The sequence below is a fragment of the Amphiprion ocellaris genome, chromosome 23, assembly GCF_022539595.1.
Source record: "Amphiprion ocellaris isolate individual 3 ecotype Okinawa chromosome 23, ASM2253959v1, whole genome shotgun sequence".
Classification (NCBI taxonomy): Eukaryota; Metazoa; Chordata; class Actinopteri; family Pomacentridae; genus Amphiprion; species Amphiprion ocellaris.
In genome coordinates, this window is record NC_072788.1 from 26,173,943 (window position 1) to 26,189,126 (window position 15,184).

The following is a 15,184-nucleotide window of genomic DNA, read 5'->3' on the forward strand; positions in this document are numbered from 1 at the left end:
TTAGTCTGTTAACGAGGTGCAGTCAGACCATTATTAATGTAAACGAGGTGCAGTCAGACCATTATTAGTCTGTTAACGAGGTGCAGTCAGACCATTATTAATGTAAACGAGGTGCAGTCAGACCATTATTAGTCTGTTAACGAGGTGCAGTCAGACCATTATTAATGTAAACGAGGTGCAGTCAGACCATTAATAATGTTAATGAGGTACAGTGAGACCATTATTAATCTGTTAACGAGGTACAGTCAGACCATTATTAATGTTAAAGAGGTACAGTCAGTCCGATGTGGACTGCAGACTGAATGGATTTAAAGTTTGGAGGTCAGAGCAGCTACTATCAGAAGGTTCAGGTAACATCTCCACCATCAGAACCTGCTGTGCTGCTGGTTCTATGATCAGAACGTTACTGAGGAACCAAACAGTCTCAGGTGTACGTACAGCTTGTCAGATCGGGGGGGCTGTATCGGTCCACAGAGTGGATGTATTGAGAGGTGGGCGTGGCCACCTTCAGGTAGACCACCTCCCCAGTGTTCTTCAGGGCCGCCACGGCGTCTTCGTGCAGGACGTCCTCCAGAGAGACGTGGTTGACCTGTGGGTCAGAGCTGCGGTTAGAACATCGTCCTGAAGGTTCTGTTTCAGTCAGCGTACCAGAAGGTCACCTACTGCCAGGATTTTATCTCCGATCTGCAGCCGTCCGTCGCGGTGCGCTGCTCCACCCTCGATGATCTTCGTGACGTAGATGCTGTTGTCTCCAGGAACATGCTGGTTCCCCACACCTCCAGCTATACTGAAGCCCAGACCTGGACCGGAACCAGGGACAGAACTGGTTAGCACTGGAACACTGATCATCACCGGTTCAGAACCTCCAGCAGTGGAGGTCAGAGTGTTCTGAAGCAACTGAAGGGTTCTTTACAGCAGCATCAAGGTTCAGAAGCATCTACAATAATCAGACAACCTCTAAAACTTACAAACAGGTTCCAACATCTTCTGTAGAACATCCCCATAGGTTCTATTAAGGAACGCATTAGAAACCAAGACTTCTGTAAATACCTGGAGATCTAAAAGAACTCTGACATTAATATTCTGAGATCTGTGGAGGAGTTTTAGGTTTTTAAGCACCAAAGAAGTTTATCAGGAAGAAAAACCAGGCAGCAGGAACATTAAAGGAACATACAGGTTCTGACTTTTCTCAGGTTCTCCATTGGTCTTTAGATTTATAGGGTTCTCCAGAGTAACAGTTCTGTATGTAACGTGTCTATTCACCTTCTAAAGGGTGTTTTTAATGAGCGTTCTTAAGGTTCTACACCATCTAGAATCTCTAGAACATATTTCTCAAGTGCAGACTTTTTGAATTCGGAACATGTTAAAATGATTTATATAATCTCACATGTTGTTTGTGATTTCTTTTTAAATTGGATTTAAAATGAAACTAGAACAAACATATAAACACACCAGGAATATTCTATTAACAACAGCTGAACTCCTGTTTCTACCTTTAGGTCCCTTCATGAGTTTGATCTGTGTGAGGCGTTCACTTGGTGGGCGTCGCCTCAGGACGTACAGCCTGACCACAGGCCCCGCCTCCTTCAGCGCCTCCACGGCGATGGAGTGAGTGACCTCACGGACGTCTACGTCATTAACGAAAACAATGCTGTCGTTCACCCTGCAGACAGAACCAGATACAGTGTTGTAGTGATGTTGTAGATCAGGGGTCACTAACTGGCGGACTGCGGTCCGGATCCGGACCCAGACCCAGACGCCGTCTTATACAGACCGGACCTGTAATCAGTAAACTGTAACGGGATTTTAAATTTGACCGGTGGCTTCTGTTTTACCGGCACAGCTTTCCCAGTGTTTATGGCATTAGTTAGCAGCTCAGGAAACACACAGACCAATTACGTACGAGTTCAGCCATCCCACATGACACTACTCAGCCAATGAAGTCTCTGCATTGCAGCTGCTAAACATCACAGCTCTGCATTCAGAAAACAGTTGAGAGGTGAGGGACAGACAAAAATGGAAATGAATAAAGCGACACCGAGAGGGAAATAGTCCTGCACATGCTGACCATGTTTGGCTCAACATACAGCTGGAGGCAACTTTCTCAACTATGAACATAGTCAAAACTGAATATGGTTCCAGACTGACCAATGAGCTCCAAATGTGTTTGAGAACGACCCTGACACCATTCAGACCACAATACACAATACACAATTCAAACAATACTGGCAGAGCAAACTGCAGCTCAGTTCTCCCATTAAGCAGCAGGGATATAAGGGGAGTAACAAGACAGGAAAAAAAATGTAAAAGTGTTCAATTGTTTACATTTTTGAGATTTAGGTATTGTTAAAGATGTATATAAGCTGTTTCGGGTTGTTTAGTCATTATTTTTTCAAGTTCTACACTTAATTTTAAGATGTACAGTTATATCAAAAGTTATTTGTTAATAAATGTTGTCAAAATGTTTTTGAACCGTACTGAATTTATTTGATTTGACAGTCAGTATTGATTACATGCACACGCTAATAAAACTTCTAGGTTACATCAACATATATCACACTAATTGAAGTTAGACTTTATGATGTTTCGGACCTTTGCTTTAATACATTTTCTCTGACTGGACCTCTTTGAATTTTAGTTGAATACCCCTGTTGTAGATGATGTAGTTAAGGGTTCTTCTGATGGTTTAGGTTGAGTCAAGGGTTCTGATAGTGTAGTGAAGTGTTCTGATAGTGTAGTTAAGGGTTCTGATGTTGTAGTTAAAGGTTCTGATGGTTAAGTTGAGGGTTCTGATGGTTCTGATGTTTAGTTCAAGGTTTTTCTGATGGTTTAGTTATGGGTTTTGATGTACCTGAGGCGTCCATCCTGAGCGGCGGCTCCTCCAGGGATGATCTTGGTGATGAAGATGGACGGGTCGTCTCCAATATGAGGATTATCAGTTCCTCCTGCAATGCTGAAGCCCAGACCAGAGTTTCCCTGAAACATACACATTAACACACATTAATACACACTGATACACATTAATACATACTAATACATACTAACACACATGTTATCACACATTAATACACACTAATACACACTAACACAGTACCACACAGCTGTATTAACTGGAGTCAGTGGATGGACCATTCAGGTGTATTAATGGATCATACAGGTGTATTAATGGACTGTACAGGTGTATTAACTGGAGTCAGTGGATGGACCACACTTGACGTACTTGTAAAGAACACATACATCTCTCTCCCAGTCGAATCTCCACCTTATGGAGGGATTTGAGTGTCCCTGTGATTCTGGGAGCTCTGTTGTCCGGGGCATTAGCCCCTGGTAGGGTCTCCCAGGGCAAACTGGTCCTGGGGCAGGGACCAGACAAAAAGTGATTCAGAAGACCCCAATGAAAGCACAAAAAGGAGAAGCTGCTACCTCACCCAGGTTAGGGATACCAGGGCCTTCTCCTGCAGCCAGGCCTGGGGGGTCGGGGGAGCTCATCATAGCGCATCTGGTGGCCAGGTCTTGGGGTTCTGTGGGGCTTGGTCAGGTACAGCCCAAAGAAGTAACACGGGGCCACTGCCCAGTCAGCCCACCACCTGCAGGGCTGGAAATCAGGGTCATGTGCTATGCCCACCAGGCAGGACCTAGTCTATCCCTGGGGATGTGGAACGTCACCTCACTGGCGGGGAAGGAACCTGAGCTGGTGCAGGAGGTGGAGCAATACCGGCTAGATATAGTTGGGCTCACCTCCACACACAGCAAGGGTTCTGGAACCAGAATCCTGGAGAGGAGATGGACTCTCTTCTTTTCCAAAGCTGCCCAGGGTGAGAGGCGCCGGGTGGGTGTGGGGAAACTCACAAGGCCCCGGCTGAGCACCGCTTTGTTGGAGTTCTCCTGGAGGAGGAGGAAACTCTGACTGTTGTCTGTTCTTATGCACCAAACAGCAGTTCAGAGCATTCAGCCTTCTTGGAGTCTCTGGGTGGTTCCTGGAAGGGGTACCGCCTGGGGACTTCATAGTTCTCCTGGGAGACTTCAACGCTCACGTGGACAATGATGGAGAAACCTGGAGGAGGGTGATTGAAGGCCTGATCTGAATCTGAGTGGTGTTTTGTTATTGGACTTCTGTGTTAGTCATAAATATTCCATAACAAACACCATGATGGAGCATAAGTTTGCTCATAAGTGTTCCTGGTACCAGAGCACCTTAGGTCAAAGATTGATGATGGACTTCATAGTCGTATCATCAGACCTGCAGCCCTATGTTTTGGACACTCGGGTAAAGAGAGGAGCAGAGCTGTCAACTGATCACCACCTGGTGGTGAGTTGGATCTGATGGAAGGCTGCCGGACAGACCTGGTAAACCCAAACCTGTAGTGAGGGTGAATTGGGAATGTCTGGTGGAGGACCCTGTCCATGGGGTTTTCAACTCCCACCTCTGGAAGAGTTTCTCCTGCATCCCAGGGGAGGTTGGAGACATGGAGTCTGAGTGGTCCATGTTCAAAGCCTCCATTGCAGAAGCAACTGTTAGGAGCTGTGGCCTGAAGGTCACTGGTGCCTGTCCCAGCGGCAACCCAAAAACCCGCTGATAGACAGTGGTGAGGGAAGTTGTCAGGCTGAAGAAGGAGGCTTTTTGGGCCTGGCTGGTTCAGGGGTCAGCTAAAGCAGCTGACAGATATTGGTCATTAATTTTGAGTTCTTTTGTTCAGACATAAGGTGAAAGCGATAGATGTTAATTACCTTTCATGCCTGGTGGGGTGGTTGGGTCCGCTGGGCTCACCACCACATGCCATTACAGCGTGGGCGTGGTTGGCCCGGTGAATCTGGCGACTCTACTGGGCGTGACGCAAATGCCGGCTGTCAAAATCTGCCGGCTGACACGTCACACGCTGTCAATGAAACGCTTCTGATGAAGGCGAGAGCTTTCGCCGATACTGTCAAGAAAGGTAATTAATATCTATCTATTCACCTTATGTCTGAACAAAAGAACTCAAAACTAATGTATTAACAAGAAGACATGATGAATGTTTTTGGGGTATCAGTCAGCCAAAAGGGCTGCAGCTGCGGCAGTTGTGGAAGTTAAAACTCTGGTGTGGGAGGAGTTCGGGGAAGCTATGGAGAAGGACTTTTGGTTGGCCTCGAAGAAGTTCTGGCAAATCGTTTGAGAACTCAGGAAGGGGAGGCAGGGCTTTACTCAGGCTGTGTACAGTTGAGGTGGAGAACTGCTGACCTTACTGGGGACACTGTCAGGTGGTGGAAAGAGTACTTTGAGGAACTCCTGAGCCCGGTAAACACGTCCTCTCTGGGGGAGGCAGAGCCTGAAGACTCGGGGGAATCTTCGTCCATATCCATGGCAGAGGTCACTGAAGTAGTTAAGAAGCTCCTCGGAGGCACCAGGTGTGGACAAGATCCACCCTGAGATGCTGAAGGCTCTGGACATTATTGGACTGTCTTGGCTGACACGTCTCTACAATGTCGTTGGGCATCCGGTACGGTACCTGTGGAGTGGCAGACCGGGGTGGTGGTTCCTATTTTTAAAAAGGGGGACCGGAGAGTGTGTTCCAACTACCAGGGTATCACACTTCTCAGCCTCCCTGGTAAAGTTTACTCTAGGGTGCTGGAAGGGAGGCTCCAACCGATTGTCGAATCTCGGATTCAGAAGGAGCAATGCGGATTCCATCCTGGTCGTGGAACAGTGGATCAGTTCTTTACCCTTGCAGAGCTGCTGAGGGGGTCATGGGAGTTCATCCTGCCAGTCTACATGTGTTTTGTGGATCTGGAGAAGGTCTACAACCGTGTCCCCCGAGGGGCTCTGTGGGGGGTACTGAGGAAGTATGGGGTACTGAGGGAGTATGGGGGTACTGAGGGAGTATGGGGGTACTGAGGGACTATGGGGTACTGAGGGAGTATGGGATACTGAGGGAGTATGGGGTACCAGGTTCTCTGATATGAGCCATTCAGTCCCTGTACAACCACGGTGAGAGCTGTGTCTGCATACTCAGCACAAAATCAGACTCGTTTCCAGTGAGTGTTGGACGCCTCCAGGGCTGTCCCTTGTCTCTAATCCTGTTTGTGGTCTTCATGGACAGGATCTCAAGGATCAGCCGGAGTGAGGTGGGTGTCTGGTTTGGGGGCCTCAGGATCTCATCTCTGCTTTTAGCAGATGATGTGGTTCTGTTGGTTCCTCAGACCTTCAGCAGCACTGGAGCAGTTTGCAGCCGAGTGTGAAGCGGTGGGGATGTGGATCAGAACCTCCATGTCTGAGGCCAAGGTTCTCTGATGGAAACCAGTGGATTGCTCCCTCTCGGTTGGGGGGGAGTTGCCTCCTCAAGTGAAGGAGTTCAAGTATCTCAGGATCTTGTTCATGAGTGATGGGAAAATGGAGCTAGAGATGGACAGGAGGATTGGTGCAGCGTCAGCAGTAATGAAGGCGTTGTACCGAACCGTCGTGGTGAAGAGGGAGCTGAGCCACAAGGAGAAGCTCTCAGTTTACCATCCATCTACGTTCCAACCCTCACCTATGGTCATGAGCTCTGGATAGTGATCCAAAGAATGAGATCATGGATCCAAGTGTCTGAAATGAGCTTCCTCCATAGGGTGGCTGGACTCAGCCTTAGAGATAGGGGGAGAAGCTCAGACATCCAGAGGGAGCTCAGAGTAGAGCTGCTGATCCTTCACCGCTAAAGGAACCAGCTGAGGTGGTTTGGACATCTGATTCAGATGGATGGATGGATGGATGGATGGATGATGGATGGATGGTGGATGGATGGAAGATGGATGGATGATGGATGGACATCTCTGGTTTCCAGTGTCTCCATTCAGAGATTTTGGTAATATATTGATATAATATCAGAGTATTGGTGTTTTCTGTGGATGTGTTGATGAGAACATCTGGAGGTTGTTTCTATATTTGTGTTGATGAGAACATCTGGAGCTTGTTTCTCTCCACTCGGTCTCCATGCATCGTCTCTCTGAGGTAAATAATGATCTAAGTCCTGGAAGTGTTTTAGTGGAGAGTCTCAGCAGATGTGATAAACTTCAGGCTGGGTGGGTTTGGTTTCTAAAAGCAGCAGCGAGGGGCTAAAAATAAGCAGGTGATGTCAGCCGGGTGGAGTTTATTTTAGGAGACGTCAGCTTCAGAGCACAGAGTGACACGTTCTAAAAACAGCAGCAGAGTGTAGCAGTGTGTGTCTGTGTGTAGCAGAGTGTAACAGTGTAGCAGTGTGTAGCAGACTGTAGCAGAGTGTAGCAGTGTGTGTCTGTGTGTAGCAGAGTGTAGCAGCGTGTAGCAATGTGTGTCTGTGTAGCAGAGTGTAGCAGTGTATAATAGAGTGTAGCAGACTGTAGCAGAGTTTAGCAGAGTGTGTCTGTGTGTAGCAGAGTGTAGCAGTGTGTGTCTGTGTGTAGCAGAGTGTAGCAGTGTGTGTCTGTGTGTAGCAGAGTGTAACAGTGTAGCAGTGTGTAGCAGACTGTAGCAGAGTGTAGCAGTGTGTGTCTGTGTGTAGCAGAGTGTAGCAGCGTGTAGCAATGTGTGTCTGTGTAGCAGAGTGTAGCAGTGTATAATAGAGTGTAGCAGACTGTAGCAGAGTTTAGCAGAGTGTGTCTGTGTGTAGCAGAGTGTAGCAGTGTGTGTCTGTGTGTAGCAGAGTGTAGCAGTGTGTGTCTGTGTGTAGCAGAGTGTAGCAGTGTGTGTCTGTGTGTAGCAGTGTGAGTCTCTGTGTAGCAGAGTGTAGCAGTGTATGTCTGTATGCGCCCTCACCCTCTCCAGTGTGTATATGTTGTGTGTCTGTGTTGTGTATTTTGTGCATCTCACCCTCTCCAGAGTGCTTTTGTGTATTTTGTGTATGTTGTGTGTCTGTGTGCGTCTCACCCTCTTCAGAGTGTTTTGTGTATATATTGTGCATTTTGTGCGTATATATTGTGTATTTTGTGTCTGTTGTGCATCTCACCCTCTCCAGTATATTTTGTGTATATGTTGTGTGTGTTGTGCATCTCACCCTCTCCAGAGTGTATTTTATTTGGGTTGTGTGTCTGTGTTGTGTATTTTGTGTCTGTGTGCGTCTCACCCTCTCCAGAGTGTATGTTGTGTATTTTGTGTGTGTTGTGTATATATTGTGTATTTTGTGCGTCTGTTGTGTGTCTCACCCTCTCCAGATTGTATTTTGTGTCTGTGCTGTGTATATGTTGTGTGTCTGTTGTGTGTCTGTTATGCGTCTCACCCTCGCCAGAGTGTATTTTGTGTCTGTGTTGTATATATGTTGTGTGTCTGTTGTGTGTCTCACCCTCTCCAGGGTGTATTTTGTGTATATATTGTATATTTTGTGTATCTGTGTTGTGTGTGTTGTGCGTCTCACCCTCTCCAGAGTGTATTTTGTGTATATATCATGTATTTTGTGTGTCTGTTGTGCGTCTCACCCTCTTCGGAGTGTATTTTGTGTCTGTGTTGTATATATGTTGTGTGTCTGTTGTGTGTCTCACCCTCTCCAGGGTGTATTTTGTGTATATATTGTATATTTTGTGTGTCTGTGTTGTGTGTGTTGTGCGTCTCACCCTCTCCAGAGTGTATTTTGTGTATATATTGTATATTTTGTGTGTCTGTGTTGTGTGTGTTGTGCGTCTCACCCTCTCCAGAGTGTATTTTGTGTATATATTGTATATTTTGTGTGTCTGTGTTGTGTGTGTTGTGCGTCTCACCCTCTCCAGAGTGTATTTTGTGTATATATTGTATATTTTGTGTGTCTGTGTTGTGTGTGTTGTGTGTCTCACCCTCTCCAGAGTGTATTTTGTGTATATATTGTATATTTTGTGTGTCTGTGTTGTGTGTGTTGTGCGTCTCACCCTCTCCAGAGTGTATTTTGTGTATATATTGTATATTTTGTGTGTCTGTGTTGTGTGTGTTGTGCGTCTCACCCTCTCCAGAGTGTATTTTGTGTATTTATTGTATATTTTGTGTGTCTGTGTTGTGTGTGTTGTGCGTCTCACCCTCTCCAGAGTGTATTTTGTGTATATATTGTATATTTTGTGTGTCTGTGTTGTGTGTGTTGTGCGTCTCACCCTCTCCAGAGTGTATTTTGTGTATATATTGTATATTTTGTGTGTCTGTGTTGTGTGTGTTGTGCGTCTCACCCTCTCCAGAGTGTATTTTGTGTATTTATTGTATATTTTGTGTGTCTGTGTTGTGTGTGTTGTGCGTCTCACCCTCTCCAGAGTGTATTTTGTGTATATATTGTATATTTTGTGTGTCTGTGTTGTGTGTGTTGTGCGTCTCACCCTCTCCAGAGTGATTTCTTCGTACTCCAGCTCTCCCTCGGATCCGTTCATCTGTAAAAACACGAATTGTTAAACTCGCATCCCAGCATCTCTCTGCTCGTCACCACGGAAACTCCATGGTAACAGCTGTCGAGCCCTCGAGGGGCTGGTTGCCATGGCAACTGCAGCCGTAGCCATGGCGACCACCTCTCACCATCTCCTCCACATATTCATCGGTGCTACAGGACAGCTATTACATCACTTCCTGTGAAGATGATGGTGGTTTCAGAACTGAAGAGAAGAAAGTTTGAGTCTGGAGAACTTTGATCTAAAATAGAAATAAAATAAAACATCTGGAGACATTAAAGTCTCTGAGAGTTTACAGGTTATAATCTGTAGAATCTAGAATCTAAATTTAAATAAATAAAACACATTGAAGTCTCTGAGAGTTTACGGTTTGAATCCATAGAACTTTGATTTAAAATATGAATAAATATCCAAATCCAAATCCAACTTTATTTCGAAAGCATTTTAAAACAACACTGTCGACCAAAGTGCTGTACACATTAAATAATAGAATATAAGAATAAATAACCAAATAAAAATACAATTAAAATAATGCGAGTATAAAAATAAGACATAAGACACAGGTTGTACAGTAAAAGTCAGCTCTAAGCTGAGCCATACGCCAAGTTAAAAAAATGTGTTTTTAAAAGAGATTTCAAAATAGGGAGGGAATCAGCCTGTCTGATTTTTAGTGGGAGCTCATTCCACAGTTTAGGAGCAGCCACAGAAAAAGCACGATCACCTCTCAGTTTCTTTTTGGTCATAGGCACTACCAGTAGAGCTTGATCTGCTGACCTCAGTGAGCAGATCAATTTATAAATAAAATAAAACATCTGGAGACGGTTTGAACCCATCCACACTCTGGATTAACCCTAAAACCAGCTCTGGTTCCTGAAAACCTCCAGACTCCACTGAGCAGACAGAACCTGTCCAACACAAAGACTCCTCAGATTCTCCTATGGGCCTCGAACACATCGTCTGATCTGTAGGTCCAAGAAATAAACCAAACCTGAGTTTAAAACCAACACCAACCCTCAGTCTGAAGGACCAGCAGCTGCTCAGAAGATCCAACCATGAAGGTAGAAGTTCTGCTCAGCACCTTCTGATGAGATTCTGGTGGACATCAAACAGATGAAATAAATCAGGGTTTCCATGGAGACCTTCAGTCTGGTTGTCCAGCTGCTCCTCTAAGAGTTCTGATTGATCTTCTGACAGGTGGTTCATGAAGCTCTGGTTCGGTTCTTTCTGCTGCTGTGGATCCTGAAACCTCCAACAGTCTGGTCTTCAACAGGGAGAGTTCTCTCCTCACTCATGGAGTTCCTCAAGGCTCCGTCTTGGTTCCATCTTGTTTTCAGAACCTCCATCCACCTTCTTCTCCAGACTCTTGGTGGCAGCAGACTCAGCAGGTGATTCCAGATGTTCCTCTCCCTGCAGTGTTCCGGGGTCAGATGAGATATGTGATCCCTGCAGAGTTCTGGTTCTCCTCCAGCTGAAGATCTCCAGAGGAAAGAGGATCCTGACCAGATGTTGAACCTCCTCATCTGGATTCTTCAGCTCCTCAGGTTGTCTCTGAGCCCAAACATCCAGCGAGGACTCTGTCTTCATCTGAATCTGCTTCTCTGGGTCTCTCCAGATCTCAGAACATTGGTGAAGGTTGGCTCGATGGTGAAACCAGAGACTCATCCTCCGGTTCTTCCACTGGTTCAACATCTCCGCTGAAGCTCCGATCCGTCCATCCATCTCTGGCTGCTTCCACCTTTTAGGAAAAGTTCTTTTACTGGTTGGACAAGAAATACCATCTCCTGGGAGAAGAAAAACTCCAGTCCAGTCCAGGGTACAGGGTCCAGACCTTCAGGATCCAGACCTTCAGGGTCCAGACCATCAGGATCCAGACCTTCAGGGTCCAGACCTTCAGGGTCCAGACCTTCAGACCCTAGACCTTCAAGAGCCAGACCTTCAGGGTCCAGACCTTCAGGGTTCAGACCTTCAGGGTCCAGACCTTCAGGATCCACACCATCAGACTCAAGACCTTCAGGGTCCAGACCTTCAGGATCCAGACCTTTAGACTCTAGACCTTCAGGGTCCAGACCTTCAGGATCCAGACCTTTAGACTCTAGACCTTCAGGGTCCAGACCTTCAGGATCCAGACCTTCAGGATCCAGACCTCCAGTGTCCAGACCTTTAGGGTCCCGACCTTCAAGGTCCGGACCTTCAGGGTCCAGACTTTTAGACTCTACACCTTCAGGATCCAGACCTTCAGAGTCCAGACGTTCAGGGTCCAGACCTTCAGGGTTCAGACCTTTAAACACTAGACCTACAAGGTCCAGACCTTCAGGATCCAGACATCAGGGTCCAGACGTTCAGGGTCCAGGCCTTCAGGGTCCAGACCTTTAAACACTAGACCTACAAGGTACAGACCTTCAGGATCCAGACCTGCAGGATTCAGACCTTCAGGGTCCAGACTTTCAGGTTCCCGACCTTCAGGGTCCGGACCCTCAGGGTCCAGACCTTTAGACTCTAGACCGGGGGTCACTAACTGGCGGACTGCGGTCCGGATCCGGACCCAGACGCCGTCTTATACGGACCGGACCTGTAATCAGTAAACTGTAACGGGATTTTAAATTTGACCGGTGGCTTCTGTTTTACCGGCACAGCTTTCCCAGTGTTTATGGCATTAGTTAGCAGCTCAGGAAACACACAGACCAATTACGTACGAGTTCAGCCATCCCACATGACACTACTCAGCCAATGAAGTCTCTGCATTGCAGCTGCTAAACATCACAGCTCTGCGTTCAGAAAACAGTTGAGAGGTGAGAGACAGACAAAAATGGAAATGAATAAAGCGACACCGAGAGGGAAATAGTCCTGCACATGCTGACCATGTTTGGCTCAACATACAGCTGGAGGCACCTTTCTCAACTATGAACATAGTCAAAACTGAATATGGTTCCAGACTGACCAATGAGCTCCAAATGTGTTTGAGAACGACCCTGACACCATTCAGACCACAATTCAAAATACACAATTCAAAAAATACTGGCAGAGCAAACTGCAGCTCAGTTCTCCCATTAAGCAGCAGGGATATAAGGGAAGTAACAAGACAGGAAAAAAATGTAGAAGTGTTCAATTGTTTACATTTTTGAGATTTAGGTATTGTTAAAGATGTATATAAGCTGGTTCGGGTTGTTTAGTCATTATTTTTTCAAGTTCTACACTTAATTTTAAGATGTACAGTTATATCAAAAGTTATTTGTTAATAAATGTTGTCAAAATGTTTTTGAACCGTACTGAATTTATTTGATTTGACAGTCAGTTATTGATTACATGCACACGCTAATAAAACTTCTAGGTTACATCAACATATATCACACTAATTGAAGTTAGACTTTATGATGTTCTGGAACTTTGCTTTAACACATTTTCTCTGACAGGATCTCTTTGAATTTTAGTTGAATACCCCTGCTCTAGACCTTCAGGGTCCAGAACTTCAGGGTCCAGACGTTTAGGGTCCAGACCTTCAGGATCCTGACCTTGAGACTCAAGACCTTCAGACTCCAGACCTTCAGGATCCAGACCTTCAGGGTCCAGACCTTTGGGGTCCAGACCTGCAGGATCCAGACTTTCAGACTCAAGACCTTCAGACTCTAGACCTTCAGGGTCCAGACTTAGTATCTAATCAACGGTGTCACTGAACTCTGACTGAGGATGTAGAGGAAGAAGAACCTGAAGTGAGTCCAGAACACCAGCAGTGATGGATGTTCCAGCTGCAGGTCTTTTCCAGGGTTTGGATTCCAACAGCTGGTCTGAGGTCAGTCAGAAACACCATGTCTGTCTTTGTGGAGCAGCTGAAGAGGTTCAGGTGTGGATCAGGAGCTCAGCTGTGATGGTTAACAGCTGATGTTCCTCAGAGCTGATGTTCTCTAAGGAACATTCTCTGATAGTGCAGAAGAACCTACATCTAGACAGAAACCACCCTGTCAGCAGTTCTCTGGTTTAGGGCTCTTCAGGTCCATGGGTTCTTCAGATCCATAAGTTCTTCAGGTCCATGTTCTGGTTAGAATTTATTCAGTAATCAGTGAAATCCATCAAGTCTTTTATTTAAATCAGTTTGTTCTTTATTTAGTTTTTAGTCTATTTTAACATCTACAGTATTTTTTTTATCATCTTCAGACGTTTTCTGCTCTTAGAGTCAGTTTGAATTCATGAAGAACGTTAGTAGACCTTCATTCCACACATCTGGAGAGTCTGTTTAATGACCTGTCTGTCTCCCTGTCTGTCTGTCTCTGTGAGCAGCAGCTCCAGTAGTTATGTAACAGGGAGGTCTACTGAGAGTTGTAGAATTAATCAAAGCTCTTCGTCTCCCAGGACTCTGAGTCTGTCTCCAGCACTGATGGAGAACAGAACAGAACCACCAGAACCACCTCTACCTGATGTTCTCCACAGCAGACACAGGAACAGAACATCTGAAGCACATTTAAATAGATCTACACTAAATACACACAGAGACCAGACAGGAAGTTGATCCTCTGATCAATGATCAACCCCAGGAGGTCTCATTTAACTCACTGAGGATCATTTTTAAAGTCCTGCAGCTCTGTGGAACCAGAACATCATGAAGAAAGACAGAGAACACAGAACATCTTCTGTCAGGAGGACTCAGAATGATGGAAACCAGAGAGAAGAAATATTTATTTGATTATTTATTTTACTAAAACATTAAAACCTGGAACCACCATGTCTCCTCAGATGTTAAACCATGAACTAATGGTGTCTCCTCAGACTTCTGTGGAGGTTCTCAGTCATCCAGGTCCTGGTGATGGTAGAAGCTTCAGGAGAAACCAGCTGGAGGTTCTGGAAGATGTTTCTAGAAACTAGAAGCTCCTACTAACTCCTCATCCTCTAGATGTTTTTCTATCTCCAGACTTTTCCTCTCTACTCTGCTCATCATCTGTAGATGTTCCACCATGCTGGACGGATCTCCAAAAACCTGCTCCTCTGTTCTCTGTTTCTGCTGCATTTATTTTAAAGGTTTTCCTGTCAGTCTCTCTGAGGAAACACTGCCTGCAGTTCAACCTGAAGTCCAAACATGTAGGATGAAGAGCTTTTGATGAAATTTTATCATTTAAACTGAGATTTGGTTCATTTTCTTGAGGGAACATCGCAGATGGTGCATTCAAGGACTGTCAGAAGGTTGAAAAGTTGATCATTTTATCTTCTTTCACAGCTTCTGGCTGATTTACTTTTTATTTCTTGAAGATGTTGGCCTTTAAACCTGCCAACAGGTTTTGGAGTTCAGAGGATTAAAGGCTGTAAAAAAATACAAACATTGAACAATCTTCTAAAGCAGGAACCACAGAACCTTCACCCTGATTTTACTTCTATTTTTAAACCTTCTTGTCTCTAAGCAGCTTCTCTCTTCAGTTTATGCTACAAAACATCTGGTTCAGTAAAAGATGAACGTTTGGTTCAATCACACAGCAGCTTCTAAGATCTCCTCCACAAGAACGTCTCTGAGGAACATCTTCCTCCTTATGAAAATAATCAGACATTAATCTGTGAAGACACGACATACAGTAGAGGGTTAAAGGCTGGAGGTCCAGGTCCAGCTAAGGTCCAGCAGATGTTCTACAGCTGAGCTAAAGAATGTTCTACAGCTGAACTAATGATGTTCCACAGCTGAGCTAAAGGATGTTCTACAGCTGAACTAAAGGATGTTCTACAGCTGAACTAATGATGTTCTACAGCTGAACTAATGATGTTCTACAGCTGAACTAAAGGATGTTCTACAGCTGAGCTAAAGGATGTTCTACAGCTGAGCTAAAGGATGTTCTACAGCTGAGCTAAAGGATGTTCTACAGCTGAACTAATGATGTTCTACAGC

General features: G+C 45.4%; 1 protein-coding gene across 5 annotated transcripts in view; it reads right to left on the bottom strand.

Moving 5' to 3' along the window:
* Nucleotides 1-15,184, bottom strand: part of LOC111563200 (disks large homolog 4-like) — a 49,337-nt gene that overhangs the window by 12,164 nt on the left and 21,989 nt on the right. For all 5 annotated transcript variants that reach the window (XM_055007533.1, XM_055007534.1, XM_055007535.1 and 2 more), the window contains 5 exons: nt 9,259-9,309; nt 2,852-2,976; nt 1,494-1,663; nt 664-800; nt 439-589 (listed from right to left, as the gene is read on the bottom strand). In XM_055007533.1, coding sequence (XP_054863508.1) covers nt 439-589; nt 664-800; nt 1,494-1,663; nt 2,852-2,976; nt 9,259-9,309 — 634 coding nt within the window. The remainder of the gene's footprint in view (nt 1-438; nt 590-663; nt 801-1,493; nt 1,664-2,851; nt 2,977-9,258; nt 9,310-15,184) is intronic.